Source organism: Antennarius striatus, chromosome 6, assembly GCF_040054535.1.
Source record: "Antennarius striatus isolate MH-2024 chromosome 6, ASM4005453v1, whole genome shotgun sequence".
NCBI classification, from domain to species: Eukaryota; Metazoa; Chordata; class Actinopteri; order Lophiiformes; family Antennariidae; genus Antennarius; species Antennarius striatus.
In genome coordinates, this window is record NC_090781.1 from 15,403,196 (window position 1) to 15,428,096 (window position 24,901).

Below are 24,901 nucleotides of genomic sequence, written 5' to 3' on the forward strand. Positions count from 1 at the left end.
AACATTATTAATACAATTTAAAATGCTACCCATCAGCATTTTTATTTTTATCATGAAGCTTGCTGAAGAAATGTAATGTAACAAAAATTGAAGTTATTTCGACAAAAGAAAAAAGTTTCTCATCATGTGAACAGAAATCTAGGCTTGACAAACAGCTTTTATTGCAAATAATAATAATACGAATCTCATAGTTGAATGGAATTATTTATATTAAAATTAAATAATGCTGCATCAGGAGAAAAATTAAAAAAAGATGTCATAGTTTGCTTGTTCACTGCTTCATTTAAATTTCATTAAACAAAATGAAACCTAAAGTGGTATTACCTCTGCACTAGCACGAGCATCATTTCATGTCCAGAGTTTTTTTTTTTTTTCTTGAAACACACAGCTGCACATCTTCAAAGGGATGGCTACAAACCACATTTTTATGAAAACTCCCTGCATGCCTCTATTTCTACTTAATTCACTTACACCTGGAACAACAGTGAGAGCTGTCAAGAGATTCTCCCCTGCTTCTTATTTTAACTACAAAATGCTCTTGGATCCCCCCAAATCACAGTGAAATACTGAAGCAAGCCAAAGAAATATTCCCACTAAGGTCGTCTGAAATGGAATTGATAAAATGTCCAGAGGATTGAGACCAAAATGACTATTACAGCAGAATCTCTGAGCAGTTATTGGTATTATATGTGATTTATGTTCTGCAAAGTCTTTTTATGATATATATCAATTTCCAAATAATTTTTGTTTCTCTCAGCTGCTTCTGAGCATCATGTCAGACTAGAGTGCAAGGTCAACTACAGAACCGCTACTATGGATTTATCATCTGTAACTTTAGTCTGCTCATCAAACCACTTACTTAATGTCTTAATAAATTTTACATAATGTCTATTTTGATTGATGAGACTGCTCTGACTCCACCTTTTCCCTCTTGTCACTTCCAATTTAGGAATTTCAGATTTATTTCTCACCATTTGGGCTCTAATCACTCCTGGAATGAAAAACTTACAAGGCCATATCTGTCTGTTGCTAATTACCGTGCATTAAAAGATAAAAATGCTATGTTTTCAATATATGTACATTAATTGAAGTTTGTCAATTTTTATTAAGAAATACTTAAAAGCAACATTTAGATTAGACTTAGACCCAAGACATTATTTAATAAAACTAGTGTAATGTAAGAATGTGTCTGTGTGATAAAAATATCTGTGGTGAACTTGTATGTGTCACATTGTGTAATGAATGCCTACAGTAGTATTGCAATGTGTGAATGAACATATAGTACGGCTACAGAAAATACCCGGCTAAGGAAAATATCAAGTCATCATCTCTCTGTTCAAAATTTAGAAACAATCACTTTGCCCACATGCTCACAATCTGTTTTTACATCCCGCTTCAAAGCAATGATGTATTGTAATTGTCAGTCTATGTTCGTCCATCCGTCCGTTAGTTAGTCCACCACATATCCTCGCAACTGTTGCTGATAGAAAGATGCAACAAAGAGCACATTACTCGGGCGCCAAAAGGGATGAAAATGAGATGATGACCTTGACCTTGAGAAAACTAGATCAAGTTCATATTTTAACTTTTGTACACTAAGGAACTGGATGAGATAGAAAGATGAGGGAGAAGGCCAGTGTGAGTAAGACTGTAGATCAAAGAGACTGCTTTGATCTATCAAAGTAGGTCAGAGCACTAGCTTTGATCTTTGACCTATGCAAGTAGGTCAGGGTAAAATTTTGAATTTAGATAGATAGATAGATAGATAGATAGATAGATAGATAGATAGATAGATAGATAGATAGATAGATAGATAGATAGATACTTTATTAATCCTTGAGGAAATTGCACATATCCACTGCTCAGCCAAACATCAGGAAAAAACAAAAACAAAACAGAACATACCACAACACATACACTACACTAACAGACACATGTAGCATTAACAGTACATATACTAAAAAACTTAAAATTAAGATATAAACAATATAAAATAAAATTAAAATATAAACAGTATAAAAATTAAATTAAATTAAATTAAATTAAATCCATTTAACCGCGTGCTGACCTCGCCACCTCCCCTCCGCTCCTCCTGAGAGAGTCATTGTACCCCCTGACGGCACGGGGTATGAAGGAGGACCTCAGCCTCTCTGTGGAGGCGCTGTGTGACAGCAGTCTGTCGCTGAAGGTGCTCCTCTGATGGGAGAAGGTGGTGTGTAGGGGGTGGCTGGTGTTGTTCATGATGGCCCTGAATTTAGACATGGTCCTGCTCTCCAGAAGCGTCTCCACAGAGTCCAGGCTCAGCCCGACCACTGAGCCCGCTCTGCAGATGAGTCTGTTAAGACGGTCCATATCTCTTTTCCTGGCCCCCCCACCCCAACACACAATGGCGTATGACAGCACACTGGAGACTACGGATTGATAGAACATGAGAAGGAGCTTAGGACAGATATTGAAGGAGGCCAGCCTCCTCAGGAAGTACATCCTACACTGCCCCTTCTTGTACACACCGTCCAAGTTGAGTGACCAGTCCAGTCTGCTGTCTAGCTGCAGTCCCAGGTACTTATAGTTTCCTACCACCTCCACCTCACTGCCCTCGATCATCACTGGTTCCGGAGAGGGAGGTGCTCGGTGGAAATCCAGCACCATCTCCTTTGTCTTGGAGACGTTGAGACCACTCCACGTCTTGGAGACGTTGGCACCACTCCACAAAGTCAGCCACCAATGCCCTGTACTCCCCCTCATCACCCTCCCGGATACATACCACAATTGCAGTGTCATCAGAGTACTTCTGTATGTGGCATGTATCCGAGTTGTGCTTGAAGTCCGATGTGTAGAGGGTGAAGAGAATGTGGGAGAGCACGGTCCCCTGTGGCGCCCCCGTGCTGCTGGTCACCATAGAAGAACAGTTTGGGGTGTTGCGGGATGTTGCTGTCTGTGACTGCATTTGTTTTAGTTAATATTGTTATAATAATGACATTTTTGTAATGCTCTTAAAAACAAAAACTGCCCATCTGTAATTACACAGTACTACAAGAAACGAGCCCAGCGTTCTTTCATCAGAACTGTGCGTGTCATTTTTTGTCTTATTCTGATTGGTCAGTTTGGAGAACACGATAGCAACAGTTTTATTGCGAGAATGTGGTATATGATTACAAGACCTGTCATCATTTGGACACAAACTGCCTTTAGTCATCAAATCTCAGTAGTCTCAGTAGAAATTTTCAAAATTTATGGACACTTATTTCACCTCTTTTCTCTCACAGATCTTAACTTTAAAGGCGGCCCCCAGATTACAGAACAACCAGGGACCTTTAGATGGTCTGCAGGAAAAGAGCTTCACAAGACTTCATGTTTTGTGTGACAATATTCACTTATGATTTGCTAATGTAGCCGCAAGAGGACACAGGCCAGTGTCCTATTGTGCCGGTCCCATAAAGAGGGCTGTATCAGGAAGGGTATATGATGTAAAACTTTTGCCAAATCAAACATGTGAATCAAATCTATGACGTCATTACCGGATCAGTTGAGGCCCGGGCTAACATTGACCGCCATCGGTGCTGTTCACATATAGGGTGTTGGTGGGAATTGGACTACTGTTGGTCGAAGAGGGAAAGGAGGAAATTGTGTTCGTAGGAAGAGAGAGAAGAAGGAGGCCAAGAGTATAGGACTGAGAGTAGGAACGTTGAATGTTGGAACCATGACAGGAAAAGGTAGAGAGTTAGTTGACATGACGCAGAGGAGGAAGGCAGACATACTGTGTGTCCAGGAGACCAGGTGGAAAGGTAGCAAGGCTAGAAGTTTAGTAGCAGGGTTCAAATTGTTCTATCATGGTGTAGATAGGAAGAGAAATGGAGTAGGAGTTATCTTGAAGGAGGAGTTTGTTAGGAATGTCCAGGAGGTAAAAAGAGTGTCAGATGGAGTGATGAGGTGATGCAGAGCATACCTAGAAGTGAGGGAACTGCATTGTGTTTTTGTAGATTTGGAGAAAGATCATGACAGGGTGCCCAGAGAGGACCTGTGGTATTGTATGAGGAAGTCTGGAGTAGCAGAGAAGTATGTTAGAGCGGCGCAGAACATGTATGAGGACTGTAAGACAGTGGTGAGGTGTGCTGTAGGTGTGACAGAGGAGTTCAAGGTGGAGGTGGGACTGTATCAGGGATCAGCTCTGAGCCCCTTCTTGTTCGCTATGGTGATGGACAGGCTGACAGACGAGGTTAGAAATGAATCTCCATGGACTATGATGTTTTCAGATGACATTGTGATCTGTAGTGAGAGCAAGGAACAGATGGAGAAACTAGATAGGTGAAGGTTTATCCTGGAAAGGAGAGGAATGAGGGTTAGCTGCAGTAAGACAGAGTACATGTGTGTGAATGAGAGGGACCCAAGTGGAAGAGTGAGGTTACAGGGAGAAGAGATCAAGAAGGTGGAGGATTTAAGCACTGGTCCAGAGCAATGGGAATGTGAGAAAGAGGTGAAGAAGCATGTACAGGCTAAATGGAATGGGTGGAGAAAAGTGTCAGGTGTGATGTGTGATAGAAGAGTTTCAGCTAAAATGAAAGGAAAGGTGCACAAAACTGTGGTGAGACCAGCGATGTTGTTTGGTCTAGAGACAGAGTCACTGAGGAAAAGACAGGAGACAGAGCTGGAGGTAGCAGAGATGAAGATGCTGAGGTTCTCTTTGGGAGTGACCAGGAAGGATAGGATCAGGAATGAGTACATCAGAGGGACAGCACATGTTAGAGGTTTTGGAGATAAAGTCAGAGGCCAGACTGAGATTGAATGGACATGTCCAAAGGAGAGATAGTGAATATATTGGTAGAAGGATGCTGAGTTTTGAAATGCCAGGCAGGAGATCTAGACAGAGACCAGAGAGGAGGTTTATGGATATATAGAAAGAAGACACGAAGGTAGTTGGTGTGAAAGAAGAGGATGCAGAAGACAGGGTTAGATGGAGGCAATTGATTTGCTGTGGTAACCCCTGAAGGGAAAAGCCAAAAGGAGAAGAAGAAGAAAAAGAAGAGGAAGAAGATTTTCTGTATTGGAGCATTTTTTTGTGAATAGGTTGTCTTATTTTTCAGTTGTCTTGAAAATTAATACTTAATGGGGGTAATTCTAACAATAATCTGATGATTACAAAATTATTCAACATCTTAATTTTTCAAAATGAAAGTCAGTCACCTCTTCCCCATTCAAAGAACCACCACTCCAGAACACCTGATTGAAATCCATAAATAACATTTGAGATATTCTGCTGAGAAACAACAAGAAATCAAACAGTGACAGAATGACAACACAGCAAAATCCGGACTTCTTGGGGGGGAGGGAAAAACAGTATTTTAGTTTCTAATTACAGCAAATGAAAAGATGAGCATGCATTGCAAATGCCTACTTCCTGGCCCCCCATATTAAGATGAATACGGGGCCTGCAAACAGGCCCTGTATTCAGAAGCTAACTTTGCAAGGGATATGATATGAATAATGTAACTGAGCCGAAATAACAACCCTCAGACTGCCAACGTACGATCTAACACTTTCATCTCTCACATGATTTGAGGTAATGAATCAAAAAACAAACACATGGGATGATGTCTGAGTATACATTGTACAACTGTTTTCAATTAGAAACATCACTCAATGTGTTGCAGGTCAGTATCACTGCCAAATCTGTGGTTTTCCCTGCCAGTAGCATCCTTCGGGATCAGCATTCTCTCCCACTTGGCTAACATGGAGCTAAGAAATCATATGGCCTCTGCCTTTCATGTGTCTTTTCCTCCATAGCTCTGTTACACCCAGATGTCAATGGTGGATGAGGTTCTAGTTGTTCAGTAGAAGAGTCAAATTGACCAATACACAGTAATTGTCCATATGGACCTGACATTTCTGTAATTACTGCATGCTCTCCAATACATTTGTTGCATTTGTTTGTGTGTAAAGGAGGAATGTGTAGCTTGGGGTATAACACCAGCTGAAGTAACTCTAATCTACGGACTGTTTCTGGGGAAAATGAGAATGTGTATTTTTGAATCAATTTTATTGAGTCACTTATAATCCCTGTCAATTTAAGATACACTCTCCATTTGCATTATTCCATTACTTCCCTAACTGTCTCTCCAGAGAAAAACTGCATTTTCTTTCTCCCATAGGCTTTAAATGCAAGTAAAGAGAATGGCTTGAGGATGAGAGTAAAATCTATTACTGTTCACCTTGACATCGGCAAGAGAAAAAGGACATTTATAAAATGAATTCTCATTATAGTGCATTTATCTTTACCTGCCTGAAATCTACAGTTCTACTCAATAGAGCCAAAATGCAATTAAACACCACCCACCCCAAAGGGGAAAACAATTCATCACACTCCATTGCCTTTCATTATGAAAAGGTGTGTCCTTGCCAGTTCTGTCCGACAGCAAACGACGGATGAACACCTGAAAGCTATTGTGTTGAGGGAAGCATGACCAATTGGATAAATAACATATTTTTTTATAATCCTATGAATTGAAAAACCAAGACTTTTAGACAAGAAAAGTAGATTTAGACTGAGGAATGCTATCAAGCAGTATGTCATTACGTGTGCAGCAAATACTTTAAAAACATTGTCTGGGGGGGGGGGGGGGTGTTCAGATACTGGTATGTTCAAGACGGCTTCCAAAGTCTACCATTTTTATTTTTATTTAACCTTTATTTATCCAGGTTAGCATCATTGAGATTTAGAATCTCTTTTTCAAGAGGGACCTGGGCCAATAAGGCAACAAAAAGTTTCAAATACCTCAAATCGTTATTATTGTTATTATTTTTTGAAGTGATTTGATGAACACAAACACGTCTGATGGCGAGTTTACTAACTCAACTCTAGTGGTTGTTGACAGGGTTGTAGGGGTCCCACAAAACACAAAATATTTTATTATCACTTGTCACTATCAGTAAGTGACACAATGGCACTTTGTTATTTTTTATAATAAGAAATTAAATTTTTTTTATCAAACTTTGGACTGCAGGAATGTTATTGGCAACTGAAGATCTGTGGTCTAATTTCTGTAATTTTGGGAGTTTTTACATTAAAATTTCTGGAACCAGTTAATTGAATTATGTATTTCTATGCTGAAGCTGCTTCTGCAAGAGCTAACTGTGAGGGGTTGAATATGAATCTGTTGTTATTGAGTACTGTCTCTATGGGGAAACAAGAAAACTGCAAATGTGTGTGACTGTTCTGAACACAATTCTGTATTAAAAAAACAAAAATAGAAAAAAACTTCAACGAGTTAAAAAATTGTTAGGATTTTAAACATCATCAAAGATTGAATATTTGACTGAAAAGAGATTGGTATTGTGGTGTTGTGCTGCTGCATTTGAATTTTGCCACTTAGAGTGTCTTTGCTAAGCCTACTGTACAGTAAGTAGATGAGGTCCTTACCGGTGGGGCAGCCAGCCAGCCATACTTGTCTTCAGTACGGTTCATGTCCCGGTCAAAGGCATAGAGCTGACGGTATCGGAGATCATCCACATCCACTAGGTTAAACTGCCGCCGGGCATAGTGGTAACTCTGATTGTTCCCCTCTCTAGGGAAATCCAGCCACTCAGGATGGCCAAACTCATTCCCTGTAACACAGAGAGAGAGTTATTAAAGAATGCACACAATGAAAAGAAAGGCATACGATAGCTTTGAATCAGCACACCCCATAATGGAGCGCTATATGAGTTTTTGGGGATTTTTGGCTTCTGTGCCATTTTTAATAAGACAAAGAAAGAGACAGAGATCAAAACGACCACAGTCAGAGACAGTCTGTGACCTTTGCATAACCCCAGCAGAGGTTAGTCCTTTCCATGATGAAACAAAGTCACAAAGCTCTTTTTCTGCAAATACCAGAGTGCCCACATTACTGTCACCTGGGTCTCTGGAATTAAACTTTAAAAAAAAAAAATACATAAAAGTGAAAACATTGTGAAAATATTTCCTATTGTGTTCATCTGAGGTGCAGTTCAGAATCAGAATCAGAATTCTTTGTTAATCCCCTAGGAGAAATTTATTTTTGTTATAGTTGCTCCATTGCAGAACATAAGGCCAAAGCAAGAGCAAGTAAACATAATATAGAATTATGTAAAAAAAGAGCAAAGGAGATTACAGTAAATAGAGTAATAGATTGAATAATATATAAAAAATATGTACAGATATACACATTTACTGCGACTTCATTTCTCCTCATTACTACATGTCAAGGTGAGGCATTTTGCAGTTTAATGGCCACAGGCAGGAAAGATTTCATATGGCATTCAGTGGTGTATTTAGGAAGCTTCAACCTACTACTGAACATACTCACTTGTCCCATCAAAGTTCTGTACAGTGGGTGGTACTCAATGTCCAGGATGACCCTTAGTTTGGACAATCCTCTCCAACACTGTAGTAACTGAGTCTAAATGAGCACCAACAATGTCACCAAGCCCTGCTGATTAGTCTGTCCGTCTGCCAGTTGTTAATATAGTATTTCTCCATAATAACGCACAAACTTCAAATCAGTGGAAATGAGCAAATGCAAAGATATCAAAATTTGCACAGAATAAGTGTATTCTCTTTTAACACTGTTGATTTATGAACATTAAAACATTATTTTTTTCTTATCTCTTTTTGGCTACTGCTGACTACAGGTTGGTGCAGTGGAAATGTCATCTTCATTGTCCTTGCTTATTTTCTTTTTTTTTAAAGTGGCTAAGGTTTTAAACTGGATGCCCTTCTTAGCAATCCTGTCCATTTACCTGGGCTTGGGTCTGTCACCAGGAGTATACTGATTGTATACTTTGCTACCTCAGTAGAAGTTAGTAGTCAGTGTATTTGAATATTATTTACACATTTCTCTTACCTACCCTCCAATCCATCCAAGAATATTGCTCACTTAAAAAAAATTTAATTGAGAGGGAAAGCAGTTAGAGTGACATTATTGATGGAGAGCTAAAAAGTCCAGACATAAAGCTGAATGCCACTTGAAGAGGAGTGGAAAGAGCTGTCCCGTTGCTGCTATGCTGTCATGCCAGGAGATGAGATAATGAATCCGTCATCAGATGTCAAGACAACATCATAAAACAACAGCCAGGATAATTGAGTTTCTGGTTGAGGAGGAAACATGGAGACAAGTGACAGAGGAAGTTGCATGACAAGAGAATACAGGCTAGTTGTTTATTTGGTGTTAAGATCCACCCAGGCTCCTTAAAAAAGACAGCGTGATAGGAAGAAGTTGAACGGACAGGGACTGACAGCACATTCTAATGAAATACATTATATGGGTGTTAAAGAAGTAGCAAACTATGAGGCATGGGCTGCCAGCACAACAAGCCCATTGCAGCACTCACTTCGGAAATAGGGCAGCAAAGACATGCAGGGAGAAAGAAAAGAGAGCGAGGAAAAGAACGGAGAAGAAAGAGCGCCTTTTCTGGAGACATCTGCATGAATAACAAGCCTCCCACACAGCTGAACTTGAAACGTAAAGGAGAAAATTACACCTCAGACTTGCAACACTGGCAGTCAAAGGCAATTTTTTACAACACACCAATAGGAATGTGTATACCACACATTCATAACTGAAATACCTGTATTAATATTTCAGTTATACACTTAGGTAAAAAAGTCACAAACATGCATTTCATTACAAGGGTAAGACTTTAATTACGCCTCATGAAAAAATAATAACTGAATGACATTATGCATAAATTTCATGGTTAACTAATTATAAGAACAGTTTTTATAAATCAAAATAACCAATAACATCTAACATAACATCTCACCCAAAATTATTTCTTTGCATTAATACATTTTTATATTCATAATTTATCAGATAAACATTAAAACACATTCAAAATAGCAGCACTATCTCACAAGAAGTTATTTGATGAAATTTTTTATAAAGTTTTTGAGAAACAAAAAAATAATTCAAATAAGTGTTGTGTACTTCGATAAACTTATTACTGCGTGTGTGTGCTTAATGCTTGTGCACTTGAACCATGTCCAGGGGCAGTTGAGAGTTGTTGGTTTCTGGCAACCTTATTTTTGTTATTTTGCTTTTTTTTTTTTTTAAATTATTTAAAAAACGCATAGCTCATGTAGTTGAATTTACAACCAAAGGAAGGTGAGATTACCAAGTAACAAATCAGTTTGGTGTTCCTGATTACGAGAAAAATATATAAAAAATAAAAATGAACATGAAAACAGAAAACTAGAGGTACAGACAAATCAAAGAGCAGTCATATAAACAAAACTGACAAGAATGCTGTATGTGTACAAAGACACTTTAGTGAGGGTTTTACATTCAGCCTACTAGAGGTCAGGTAGTCCATAAAGTAATTTTAGTTTACTACAATAAAGTATCTGTTGCCACTTACTCTTGTAAACATAATTTCACATTAAAAGAAACCCCACTCGACCCTGTCAAAGGCCTTCTCCGCATCCAATCATCAGCATCATCCACTGGTGCTGTACTCAACGAATTCAACCAAAGTAAATGTAAGAGCGCTCGTAGGTTATTATTTATAAAGCCCACTTGGTCTGTGTGTACAGATATACCTTGGCTTCCGTTGTTAATTGGTTCCAGAAGATGCAACGTGAGTTAAAAAATAAGGTATATCAAATTAACTTGTTTCCACGTTAAACCAAAAATAAACATTCCCACTTCTGTGTTGTACTCTTTTTATGAATGCATTTTCAATAATACTGTATATGGTGAATAAAAATCTATTTAAAGCATACAAATAAATACATTTTATTTTTTAATATAGCACAGAAAAAAACATTGATAAAAAGATAATTCTTTTAAAGCGTTCAAATAAATAAATTTTATTTTTTAAAATGCCGCAGAAAAAAAAACACACTGACTCATCACCAGCCGCTTCTATCGGTGGTCACAGGGGTTGATGCAGACAAATATATGTTTTTATTCTCATTTATCGTACTGTAACAGGATATTATGTGCTTTTAACGATTTATCAGGGATTTTACCATTACAATATTTGATTTTGATTTTTCTATGTATTTCTAAAAAAAACTGACATAATCGAGAATGACGTAACTCGAAATGTAAGCAGAGGTATGCCCAAATAATACATTTGCCAACATTTTACTGTCTATGTTAATGAGGCTAATTTGTCTAATTGGGGCAGCAGCAGCTCAGTCCACTAGGTCTTGGGCTGGGGACCAGAGGGTGGCCAGTTCAAGACCCGTGTGGACCAAAACATTCGGAGTGTGAACTGGCAGTGGAGACGTGCCAGTTTACCTCCTCAGGGTTGCTAAGGTGCCCTTGAGCATGACAGCACACACTGTCATGCTTAACCATTTTGTTAAATAAGTTGATTAGCTAATGTGTTATAGCTCTACCTCAAATTTCTTCATTCCGAGAAACAGCTACTTTATTTCTACAGACTGAAATTGGCTATGTGTGCTGAACCAGTTTGAGTTTGTCTATCCAATCTTATTAGAGCCTGGGTAAAAGCAATGACTATACTGTTACACATCTATTTTGCTTTATTCTTGTCCAGGTTTGCTCAACAATACAAATCATTGCTGAACATGTGGGAAAAGCACAGAATAAACATTTTCCTTTGCAGATTGGCTGTGTACTTAACGGATGGTCAGTGGTTCGATCCCCAGACCTGCAGTCCACATGTTGAAGTATCCTTGGGTGGGATACTGAACCCACGGTGGCTGTTTCACTGGTGTGTGAATGATTTAATTTAATTTTAATTCAAATTAAATCATGATTAAGGATGTGAATACTTACCCCTCTAAAGAGCAGGCAGTTCCTATCACCACCATTGTGTGAAGGGGTGAATGTGACTATTGTAGACAATTTTGAGACATCAGTCAGACTATATAAGTAAAATTACATCCACCTTCTACCCTTGTGGTCCTTCTCACTTTTGCGAGAAAACAAATATGAGAAGGCGTCACGACAGGAGTATCTTTAAGGTTAAGGCACTCACGTGTTGGCAAATGAGCAATTTCAACATCAATGTTACAGCAGTTGTTGGCAGTGTCATGTCCTCGACAGCATAAAGGCAGCAGACCTTTTTATGTGGACATGACTACCTTTAAGCAAAAAGATGATGTTCTAGTGAGTGCTGTGCTGAAACAAGCTCAACTATCTCAATATCTGCCCAGTATCTGAAGTCTTTCCTGATTCAAGGAACAAATAACCAATTCACGAGCCATTCTTAGATGTCCAAGCCATTCTTCTTTTTCGCTTACCAACCACAACACTGCAGGATTTGAAATTTTGAAGTAAATGCATAGTGAAATGTTTGGTAACTCATGTTTACTGAACTAAAATCATTCTTTTAATATATTCAATGTGCCATTCTAAGACTCCGCTAGACAATTCAGCTTTTTGTACCACAGTGGGTTTATGTGGAAATAACTGCTCAGGAAAAAATAGTTGCAGTAGTAGTGCCAATACTTGGATTTCATGGGTTGTATATAGACATAGAGATTCAAAGTCCAAAATTTACAGCTACTGTTAACTTGTTTCCTTACAGTATTGTACCTGAAAAGATATTGTGAGAAACATGGAATGTACGTAATGTCTATTTAAAATTTTGTCCAAATCTACACATACTGTAGATATGAACAGGATGAGTTTGGATTGCAACCGTGTAACAATTTTACAACATTGATTGATTATAGGCAGCTGGGATAGGCTACAGCTCCCTGTGACAGCGGATGAAGCGGTATAGAAAATGGACGGATGGATGGATGGATGGATATGTGTTCTACAACCTAATATCAAGAATCAGTGCAAACCATTTGTTTTTTGGTTGTTGCCATTCCTCTGTTATATCTACAGAAACAGATGTGGGGGCAAATCAACTGTTGTTGAAGAGGTTTACAGTTACAGGACAACACCAGCACAAAATATGAAAATAGGTTGACATTGTAGTTTTTGATACAAGTAACCATGCAACTTTGATGAAAAGTTGCATTAATAATACCCCATTTAAGTTCATGCCTATTGGGAAAATGCTCCACATTTTAATGGGCTGAGCATATACTATACAGAGCAATCAGTACATTTATAAAAAACTTTTATTTAAAAAATGAAATATAATATTATTTTGTAAAGACATTCAATTGGCATGCTATCAATATGTCCAGGTAGAATTCAGATGATATCAAGATACCTCAAAAGGGAGAAATGGTATAAAGAAATACTCTTAAACACTGCTAGGGGCTCCTTTCTTTAAGTAGCACCTTAGGAATAAGGCCATGATTACCTCAGGGAGCTCACTGTCAAAAATGGGAAAAAAACACACACAAAAAACACATTCAGATATTCTTTTTCTGTCAGACATCAATATGCAATGTTCAGTTCAGTGCATAATTTACTATTTTGGTGTATCCACACGTAAGTTGAGCTTGACAACTACTTTTGAGTTCTAACATTTCCCAGAATGACTTTTGACACGCCCTCAGGAAATAGGCTTTCAGTGTTGCACTGTGTTGCATACTGTACAATGGTAGAGGTGAGAGGTACTACAATAGCATTGTAAATGTTTTAGTTAAAGAAAAGTGACAAATGGATCAGTGAGGAGGTGTCTAAAAAAAGAGATCAGAGAAGTACTTTACGTGTAACTGAGAACAAATACATAGTGATGCAGTTACAAATATGTGACAGTCAATAGATGCCCAGTATGTTTAAAAATGGGGGCGCAAACATGGAATAATAATGAGCAATATGAGCATGGTGCCACGTGTACCAGCAAAAACATAAGGAATTGATCATTACAAAAATAATTTTCATATAATTGTTATTATAAAAAGTTACATAGCTTATAATAGTCGCAGGTAGGATATTCTGTTCCTCATTATCATTTTTATTATTATTTTCTTCTTCTTCTTATTATTATTATATTACTTGTTGACTTATGCTTTGATGTCCTTATACATACAAAAATATATACAGTACATACTTCTAAAGCAACAACAGGCCAGTTTTATGGCAAGTACATCTTTCCAGCAGTGAATTGGGCTTACTCTTCAAAACAGAGTTAAATATGCAGGCATTTATTCACGGGACAAGTGTTAGAATAGAAAAGAATTAAACCTTAAGATTCTGTCATATTTTAGGCAATCAAAGTGGAGCTTAGATGGATAACTGATTTAAATGTAGGAACCAGCAGTTTTTGTGTGACCTTTCTGATGCTCAGAGGAATATTCAGCATCGACATCAGCCACTGACCAATCCTGTCAGCATGTTAGTAAATGAAAATAATCAATACATTTAAGCCGTTATGCCCCCTGTGTAAAGAACAGATCTATTTTTCATTCACATCGTCCAATCAATGCATTTAAGCTGTAATGCCCCGTGTGTACAAACAGATCTATTTTTCATTTGCATTCTCCTAATGTGGATCGACAGAATGCTATTGAAAGCTAAACCATGCTGTGTTAAACAATTAGGTCCCATGTAAGGTGATTCTTAATCTGTTTTCTTTGTTCAATTAAAGGGACTCCTCAACCTATGAACACAATTGGTTCCAAGAGATTGTTCGTAAAATGAATTTTTCGAAAGTCGTTATTTATTAAATTTCAATTTTCCATTTTTTTATAAAAAATTTTATATGATGATTTTTATCCCCGCAGGGAAATTATTGGCGCACTGTAGTTAGTTGAAATAACACATTTATACATGTGTGTACAGGCCCTGAACACACAAACACATACACAAGGGGGCATGTAAGCATGCAGGGGAGGTAGAGTGGTGGGCAGCTCCTTTGTGGTGCACCCAAATGAGCAACTTTTAAGGGGGACGGCGCCTTGCTCAGGGGTGCCTCGGCAGTGCTCCGGAGGTGAGATGACACCTCCCACTGTGAACGCGCTCCACCACTGAGCCACAACCGACTTTTGAGTTTTGAGATTATTTAAATGTCACTACTCTAAATATGAAAGTAGTACTGTATTCCTTTAAAATTACCAGAATCAATACAGGATATAAAAACAACACATAAATGAACTAGAATGCAGGGCTACCTCAGCTTACGTCACTTCAAATTGTGTCATTCTCAATAATACGTTTTTAAAAAAAAGTAAAATTATAAATCAAGTATAGATCATTTTACTCCATTGTACATCGGCCCGTCACATATATTGGACCCGTAAAATCACTAGAAAACCGTTAGAAGCACAAAATATCATGTTACTCTGCAATAAATAAGAATAAAAACATAGAACGTATTAAAATACGTACATATACAGTACTGCCGTACTCTGTCTTACCTTTAGAGCGAAGGAAGAAAAGGAGGAGGGGGGAGTTATTGTTGGTGAGAGACAGAGCTATCATTGGAGATTGTCACATTTCTTACCACTACCACTACCATCACTTGTGTTGTTTTTTTTTGCCAATACCACCAAAACTCAGCTTTGCTTTATCAGCCACGATAAACGGTGAAGTATCCAAGTGGGTATAAAGCTTGATGTGCTGAGATGCTCACAGAGATATATACAAGAACAAGATGGTGGAAATGAGAGGTGGAGATGCACGTACATAGCAGTGCTGCTAAGCTGGGGTTGCGGCTGAAAGAGGAACTGTAGTAGTTGGATATTGAGGGGCATGGTTGTTCGTATCTAGGAATGTTTGTAAGTCGGATGACCGCATCTTGAAAACTACCTGTACTTATTTTTGTCAGTTGCTGAAAGCCAATCATTGAAAAGTATATATTGTATCATATTATTAAGAATATTGAATCTCTACAAGTAGGGAAAAACAATCCCAAACATTGTTCCACTCAACTGAATTATAGGAATGAAATTGCTCTCCTAGCTTCATTACTGAAATGCCTTTGAATGAGTTTGTTTCAGAACTGGTTCATAATATAATTTACAACATTTTTTGAGTGTATTGAAACTGGAAGATGAATCAGTGAAAATGTCTTTATAGGGACCAAAACATCCGTGAAATGAGATAATCATGCAGATTTATGTGGAGAAGACATGCATATACTGTATTTGCTGTAGTTTGAACACATTTTGAAGGGGAAAGGAAGCGCTACCATTAGTGTTACTGACCAAACCAATGTCATGAAACCAGTAGAACAAATAGGTTTCTGCGTACGATCTGTAGCTTTGGTCATCATGAATATGTAACAGTTCCATGAAAGAAAAAAGCTATGCTAAAAAAATGCATAAATTGTCTGTGGATTATGGCAAAATTTTATCCCTGCACGAAAAATGTCACTTACATCTATTTCTGCTCTCTCGACCCTTGAGGCATTATGTATCACGATTAAAGACTTGCACTTTGCAGTGCTACTCTCTGGAATTGTGCTGTTATGGCACTTGGACATAAGCTAGGCCAAATTGTTTCTTATTGTTGGCTGCTAAAATACAACCATTTCCCAGCAATCCGCTGTAGGACTTGTAGAAAAAGTCACTCAAACCAAAACTACTAAATAACTGTCAACATATGTGACCTTGCTCTGATGATCCTGAAAGTTTGTGACGGCACCATTAATGCTGAATGGTCTATACATGTTCTGGAGCAATACATACTGTCAAGTAAGCAATGTTTTTTTCGGGAAAGCCTTGCTTATATCAGCAAGGCAATGTCAAAACTTGGGCTGTCAGTTTAACACGTTAATCACATTAATTAATTACACTGCAAATTAAGGCGCTATAAAAATTAATGCAATTAATTGTGAGTGGCAAGTCATTGTGCAAGCATTTTAAATGTGGGTGATTGACAACAGAGATGGACGCGACACAGGAGAGCGAGGCAAGCCCACTCTGGAATTTTTGGGCGGAAAGTTTATTTATAAAAAGAACAAAGACGGGACTATCAACAAAAACAGTGATTTGTACCTTTTGTAAAAGGGAATTTTCATATCGCTGAAGCAGCTCCAGCCAAACGTATCATTTACATGCAAAACATGTCAAGGACAGAGTTATCTGTTGTCAGTTCCTGTAACGTTAGCTTACCCTTTAAAGGAAATGCCTGTTGGCATCTTGCTATTGATGTTGCCTTATTTAGAGGCATGTCATATTATTTATTCTGAATTGCTGTATTGAGTCAGCTTTAGTATTCATTTTGATTGAGAGTCTGCTTATGTGCCTATGTAGCAGAGTTTGTTGTTTCCACTTCTCATTGGCTAATAGGTTGTTAGAGCTAATAGGTTGTTAGAGCTAATAGGTTGTTAGAGCTCCCCTATGGGACTAACTTCAGGCTTAACCCTGGCTTTTCGGTACCATAAAGGTGGCTGACTTTCTATCGGGCTACGATGTCGCGGTAACCTATGCTGAACACCTAACCTGCTCCGGAGCAAGATAAGTTCAGGATAAGAGCTCAGCAGGTATAACAGCCCCACCTATTGACCAATCAGAGCTCAACGGGTATAACAGCCCCACCTACTGACCAATCAGTTCTCTTGGAAAATGGGCTGTCCGTTTTATGAGAACCCGGTGGATCTTGGTGCACAGCTTGTGCGAAGAGCGCTCAGGCGCGAGAGAATATTTAGAGATCGCTGTAATTTGTTGGAATTGCCTGAACAATCACTGTACAAAAGGTACAGGTTTTGGGGAGAGGGGTTACATTACATCTATCAGCTGCTGACAGTCCTGCAGACAGTGTGCATTGCACTGAGGTTTTTTGCCAAAGTTAATATATTTCTTAGTGATGTTCGTAATTATTATGATGTCCTTAAATCCCTCATTGGATGGGTTACAACCAAGCCACAGATAAAATGCCACTAATAAATTATTTGTTTAAGTAAATCATGGATTGATTCATTCATTTATATAGGTACTTTTATGTATTCTGTTGGTGATGCCGAAAACCTCGGGAAGAACACAGTATGTAGAGCTATTCATAAAGTCGAGGGGGCTACAATCACATGCCATAACGAAAAATGTCATACACACATACATTTATGGAACACACAAATGTTACTGTAGTCAGATATACAAGTGCAGTCATAGTGGGGAAGTAATATTATAATGGCACTAACTTCCGCATTGACACAGTCGGCGATTTAGTGCCAGCGATCCTTGCGCCGTTTGGCAGCTGCAACTGTGTTGCTCTTTGCCTGGATTACTGATTTGTATTGCTCGTATTTATTAATTATTATTGTTTGCTCCTCCATTGTGAAATATGCTGCTCGGGCCGGTTTGTTGCATGTTTGCGATTGGTCGCATGCAGCAACCTTCGCCCTTTTTATGAGAGCACGCACAGATCTAGACTGGACAAGCCTGAATTGAATTAGTGAGTTGATAGTCGGCTTTATGGTACAGAAAATCCGGAGGTCGGATATCTCGGTAAGTGAAGCCAGATAAGCAAGAGGAAGCCCGGCTAGGTTCATCAAGCTTTATGGTACAGGCCTCTGGAGACCCCTCCTCAATTAGTAATGACCATGGCTGAGAGAGGTATGTGTCTGTAGCGGGTGGGATCAATCTTCATTGTTGGGGGCTAGACAAATAGCGATGATAGTCGTAAAGGCTTGTCTAACGTTGTGCTTCACAGTTTAAATCTAAGTTGTCTTTTCCCTCAATATGCAATTTGATGAGGATTGTGATCGCCATTCGCACATGGTTTGTGTTGCCAGGTATATAGCCATCCACCACCAATATTAGTTTAGTGGGGAAAACTTTTTATTTTCGTTTGTTCATTGCTAATAACTCCTTGGCCGATTCATTTTATGTTAATTCTGCGAGTCGGTAATGGCCGCGGCTGAGAGAGGCAATTTGATGAGGATTGTGCTCCCCAATCGCACATAGTTTGTGTTGCCAGAATAAACGGCTGGAGGTTGATAACACACGAGTGGACTCATCATTTGAAGAAAACTAAAAAAAAGAAACACAACGCAAAGTACGAACCTATACATCTAAATGAGACTCAGCCGTATTTTATTTCTGAATTTTATCTATTTTATTTAACTGTATTTGTATTGCATTTTTGAGAAATGCACCTGGCCTAATTGGTTTGCTGATGTGCTTGGCCTTTTTTTTCTTTTGAATTTCATCTATAAAGCACACTTAACCAATAAAAATGTGGATTTCAAATCTTCTCTTCTTGGTGCATTCTATTGATTAGTCATGCACTACAATTTTGTAATGTCCTAAACTTCAAATTCTTTATTTGGGGGCCTTTAGCAGGTATGAGATTAAAATGTGATTAATCAGATTAATTAATTACAAATCCTGTAATTAATTAGATTAATTTTCTTAATCGCCTGACAGCACTAGTCAAAACACATTCTGCACATTTTGCAACCACATGGGTCCTACGGAAAATAATTTGAGTGCTCAACTGGGCTACCTTCAATGCTGACTTTTCACCAAATAAAACTATTTGATGCATTACAAAATTTAGAAAAATAACAAAGGAACCTCTTTGTTATTTTAACAACGGTGAGAAAAACAACCGTTTTGCTGGATCTCGGTCCAAGACAGCGAGCCCACATCCAGGGCGCTGCTTTCATTAAAGTTTTTTAACAAGCTTCACTTCATTTATCATGGAAGGACAGGCCAGTGTGGCCCGTACATAATCACAATTTTGTGATGTGATTAATTATTAAGTCTAGTGGAGATATGCAAGATTGTTTTAAGTCCTAGAAATGAAAGTACATGGACTTCAATTGTCTCACTACTGATTTAATGACAAAGCCACTGAAGCGTTTCATTCACTACCAATGCTAAAATTCAACATTATTTGTAACATCCACGTTATATGGATCTTCCCTCTGTCCTTTTCCTGCATGCTGTTTGCAGTTGTTCATAAGTTAATAAATAGGTTTTCCCTAGACAGGCATATCAAAATGATTGCTCAACCAATCTGTTCTTGATCAGCACTAACAAAATGACTCATTGAACCTCTCCACATGGCATGCCATTTTAAATCTACCTGATTCTTTTGTCCATTTCTTAAGCTCTTCCCTGATATTTGCCTACCTGTAATTGCTTAAACATAGAAAAGTTCTGAGTGATGAACATCAGTGAGGTGTGTCTTTGTAAATGTGTCTTTCTGATCTGTAGATAAAACTTTTTGCTTTCAATCATTATAAATGTTGTCAAAAGCACCATCTTTAATGTCTGCCAGACAGAAGTTTTGAAAGAGAACAATATTCCTTTGCCTGCCTCCTTCAAGCTGACCTCTTTTCTACAGCTCTGCTCTTCAAAACACAGAGCACTACTTGTTTTAGAGTGGACTAAAACTCACAAATCAAGTCAGGTCTTTTTTTTTAAATTAATGAACTTAATGACATCATTGTTAAATTAACATTTCAAGTATTGTTTTTTACTCTCTATATCGACGCTTCAGGTTTCTGATGCTAATGTGATTGGTTGAGAGTGAAGGTCGTAGCAGTCATTGTGTGGAGACAAAGCACTGAAAGCCAGCAAAATTAGCTTTTTAGCTATACTTAAGCCAAATAATCAGATATAATTACTATCAACTGTTCTTCTGCTGCCTACAGTGGGTCAGTTCTCCGACATTCTGTTCTCACTAGCTGCCCTGATATGATTTTCCATCAAGAACACCTGCTTTGATTGTGCTTCTTTCATGCCCACACATCAGTCCACTTAACAGAAATTCAGTTTCACTTTTTTCTTGAGTGGCAATCTAGCCAACTCAGAGTGAAAATGAACACAAAAAGAGAAGATTACAGACATATTTTTACTGTTTTAACTTCTGAGCTTGACCAGATCACCCAGTCACCAGGTGGAGCTAAAATGCTGCAGATCTGCGTGACGCCGGAAAGAAGAACATATGGGGATATACATTCCCTTCAACCAAGGTCAACTTCCAGCATCATTAACTGTAACTATATTTATCCCTGCCAGCAGGACTTGATAACGCCATTCTGTAGCTGAGATTACAAGCAGAAAATAAGGAGCTTCTCAAAATTGACTGAGAATTAGTTCCATTTGGAAAAAAAATTGGTTCTATTTTAGACAGAATTTACCGTTTTTCATTATTAGCTCCGGAAAGTTAGTATTACCACACCTTAAAAGGTGCTTTTGATTTTTATCATCAGCTGTGACTTATCGGCAAGCTATTCCAGAAATACACATTTGAAAGAAATATAAAAACCTAATAAGTGAACACTTTCCTCCACAGAGAGAGGTATTTACAACTATTTCATGCCTTAGAGAAATAGTATATTATTGCTTAAATGGGTTTGTGAGTATAACTGAAAGCTGACAAAAACACACTGTATTGTATAATGACTAAAGATGGGGTAGCTTGTCAACTAAAAACTATAGTTAGGTCTGCATCTGCCCGTTGCCTATGGGGGATATAGATGGACAGGAGCATTAATGTGTGTTAGTGTTTCGTGAACATTCAGAGATTGTTGTGTCATCCTGTGGGCAGAGGGTTTGGAAATGACTCCCGTCACCGCTATAAATACTAAAAGTCACCAAACAAATGGAATCTGCTTCACAATGATTACTTCTTGATCATTCAATTCATCTTGAACTGTATTATTACATACAGTGTATATTAATGTGACCTGGTCAGACAATTTCATAAACATATGGTATAGATATATGACATGAAGTGACTATTTTGCTAATGTTATGGCTGAAATTTGGAGCGGCAGTGGCTCAGCGGCAGAGAGGGCGGTACAGCGGGTCGTCCAAAATTCCAAAGATCGGCGGTTCGATTCCCGCTCCCTCCCAGCCACCCGGAGTGTGAGCTGACAGTGGAAGGTATCAGCTCATCTCCTGAGCACTGCCGAGGTGCACTTGAGTAAGGCGCCGCCCCCCTTTACAAGTAGCTCATTTGGGGCACACCATGTAGGACATGCCCGCCACTCTACCTCCCACTGCATGCTTACAGCCCCCTTGTGTGTGTTTGTGTGTATTACAGGGTCTGTACACTCTTATATACAGCCCCCTGTAATACAGAGTGCGCTCTCTTAATTTCCCTTCAGAGATCTCCCCACCTACAGTATACAGTGATACCTCTACTTACGAATGTCTCTACTTACGAAATGTTCTACTTACGAAATTTCTCAGCAGGAAAATATTACCTGTACTTACGAAAGAAATTTCAACTTACGTAATGTAAAAACACAGTATCGGCTGATACGCAAATCTCCCACAGGTTCCTGAAGACATCATTCTCATAGCTGCTCTGCCATTGGCTATTACCTATTACGTATCTTCCTGGCATCCCATTGGCTAAGAGGGATGCCACTCCAACTCTGTGTGGAGCTAGATCGGTGCTTATAGTGTCTTCGGCATTCGGCTCTCGACCCGTGAGGTAGTCTGACAGTTTTGCACAAATATAATAACTTTTTGAGTACATATTCGCTATGGACCCCAAGAAAGTGATGGAGAAAAGAGGAAAAGAAAAGACGAAGAAAATATTTTTTTTGTCCATGCAAACAAAGCAAGAGATCATAGAAAAGCACAAAAAAGGGATGCGTTTGGTTGATCTCGCCAAAGAATATGGCCGTAATGCATCTACAATCGCCACGTTATTAAAACAAAAGTAAGTTTAAGGAGTTTAAGGCATTGCGTGGGTGGTTGGAGAAGTTCAAAAGGAGGACTGGAATTCACTCTGTTGTTCGGCATCGTGAGATTAGAGCGCATGAACCAAAGATGGCAAAAATAATGGGGACTGCTGTTAAAAGGTAAATGACCATCATTATTATTCTTTATTCTTTGTTTTTTACGTTATGCACAAATCTCATTTATTGTGTAATAATATAATTGTAACATATATTTGTTACATGTTTAGATTCATTTTTATGCTTTATAAAACATTTATGTCGGGATTTTTGTGGGCTTGGAATGGATTAGGGCATTTACATGGAAAACACGTCTCTACTTACATATTTTTCTACTTACGTAATTTCTTCCGGAACCAATTAATTTCATTTTTAGAGGTACCACTATATATTTGAATAAGCTCACTTAAAAAATCTTACACTGTCACGCTTATTAACTCCCCCCACTACCTGTCAATCAAGCGCCCAACCAATCACGGCGCATCTGCCCGAAGGAATAACGTGAACAATATGGCATAAGGCATAGGCCAGCGAGACTTTTTGTTGCGGTTACGCCTTTCGTCCACAAGACAACAAAGATATCCGGGAAAAAAAGGCCGGAAGTTTTTTGAAAACACCGGGTCTGTGTTGTCATGTGGACGCTGTAACGGAAACTTTTTCTATCTGGAGGGCGTTAGTGACGTTAGTGTGTGTGACCCGTGTCAACTTGTACACACAGAATGGACAGAGTTAAAACTGGCTATTTTCTGACGTATATCAAAGAGATGTTGATAAACATGCTTGACAGATGTTTATTTGTTTGTTTCTTTCTTTCTTTATGAGTCATAAAGTTTTATATATTTATTTATTCATTCATGTTCCTCCAAAGGCGCCGACGCCAGTTCTGGGTCAGACCGGGATGAGCTGCCTGCTGGTGGGAGAACTGTTTTAATGGGTGTGCTTGGTATATAATACCAATACATTTGTTTTCATGTGTTTGGTATGAAGTCTGATATTATTGTTGTATTGTAGAATTTCCGTGGGTTCCCGCTAGTGTGTGTGTGTGTGTGTGTGTGTGTGTGTGTGTGTGTGTGTGTTTATTTAGTCACCTGTTATTATTATTTAACAGCTTCTGCTGTTAATAAGGATAACACAGTATTTCATAATAACTTACCAATGAAGTTAAGGTAAGCTTCTCCACCAAGTCCATGAGTGAGGAGGCGAATCATCTTATGCAGCTGCAAACCTCGATCAATGATAGGTGTCATGGTTATCATGAAGCTCATGTTGGTGTACATCTCCTTGTCCATTAACCAGAAGGCCAGGCTCTTATCTCCGACTAGAGCCTGAAAAGACGGATTATGTTTTATGTCCCAAAGCAAGATAATACAGACTCTATTGACTTTATGGAGCAGAATCTCATAGAATTGGCCAACCTGATCATGACTTTCGGCGTAGGCTATGCATTTTTCTCCGTAGCGCCTGTTAGTCAGTGTGTGGACAATGTTGCCAATGTTCCAGTCCTCATCTTTTAACTCCTTCAGGATCTACACAGTGACAGAGAGGGGTTATTGAAAAAGGGTATGATAGATGTGTAACTGAGACATCCATTTGTGCTCTGATGAATGTTTAAAGCTCACTATTTCAGCTTTGGCAGTCTTTTTACCTTCTTTAAGTTTTCTCTGGGTTACACTTCTTTCTCAGATCAATCTCTGTCTTGACATCTCTATATCCACACTGTGAGTTATGTCTACCTTTGAATGGTGGTAATGGAGTTTTTAATAACTTCACTACAGCCCATGGGTTGTAAGGCATGAGCTCTCTCTGCCTGAAACCGGCAAGGTCAGAGCCTCTGATCCAAACAGTGGGATTCAACAATAAATCCAACCATGGAATCAATGCCCCACCACCGACCTGCCTAAATGCACACTTTCTGCTACAAGGAATCATTTTCCGAGGCAAGAAGGAATAAGAGGGTCATGGTGCTGTTATGCAGTCACTAAAACTGGCCCAAATCACTTACAGGCAAAAAAGTGCACCATCCAAACAAAAGAAAATTGTGCATACGGCCTAAGGCACAAAAATATTTTAATAAATGAGAATGATACTAGTATCCGTATCATTCCTACGTGGAAAAAAAAAAGAAAAGAGAGTTTATTCCCTCCAAGAACCCTTGGTGATGGACATGAAGCCTGTCTGATAGGTGTCAGAGTTGGCAAGCCCATCTCAGTGACAGGCTGAAGTCTCCTCTGTGGAATCGGCTGTGACAGCTGATTGACATGTCAGGAAACCTTTATATTACTCTACAGAGCCATAATCCTCTGAGTAAAGGGAGTAAATTGTGCCGATCAATATGTCTGAGATGAACTGGCTGGTCCACCTAAATAGAGGCTATCCTGCTTTATATATCCCATCTGTTCCCATTCACTCTCTCTACTTCACC

General features: G+C 38.7%; 1 protein-coding gene across 2 annotated transcripts in view; it reads right to left on the reverse strand.

Moving 5' to 3' along the window:
• gbe1b (glucan (1,4-alpha-), branching enzyme 1b) overlaps positions 1 to 24,901 on the reverse strand; it is a 99,082-nt gene that overhangs the window by 28,302 nt on the left and 45,879 nt on the right. Inside the window, exons 11-14 of one of the 2 annotated variants that reach the window (XM_068317730.1) lie at positions 23,895 to 24,005; positions 23,633 to 23,804; positions 7,415 to 7,599; positions 2,573 to 2,941 (exon numbers count right to left, since the gene is read on the reverse strand). In XM_068317730.1, the coding sequence (XP_068173831.1) occupies positions 2,588 to 2,941; positions 7,415 to 7,599; positions 23,633 to 23,804; positions 23,895 to 24,005 (822 nt within the window). In that variant the 3' untranslated portion in view covers positions 2,573 to 2,587. Of the gene's footprint in view, positions 1 to 2,572; positions 2,942 to 7,414; positions 7,600 to 23,632; positions 23,805 to 23,894; positions 24,006 to 24,901 lie in introns of those variants that run through there. The other variant, XM_068317731.1, reaches the window with a different exon arrangement.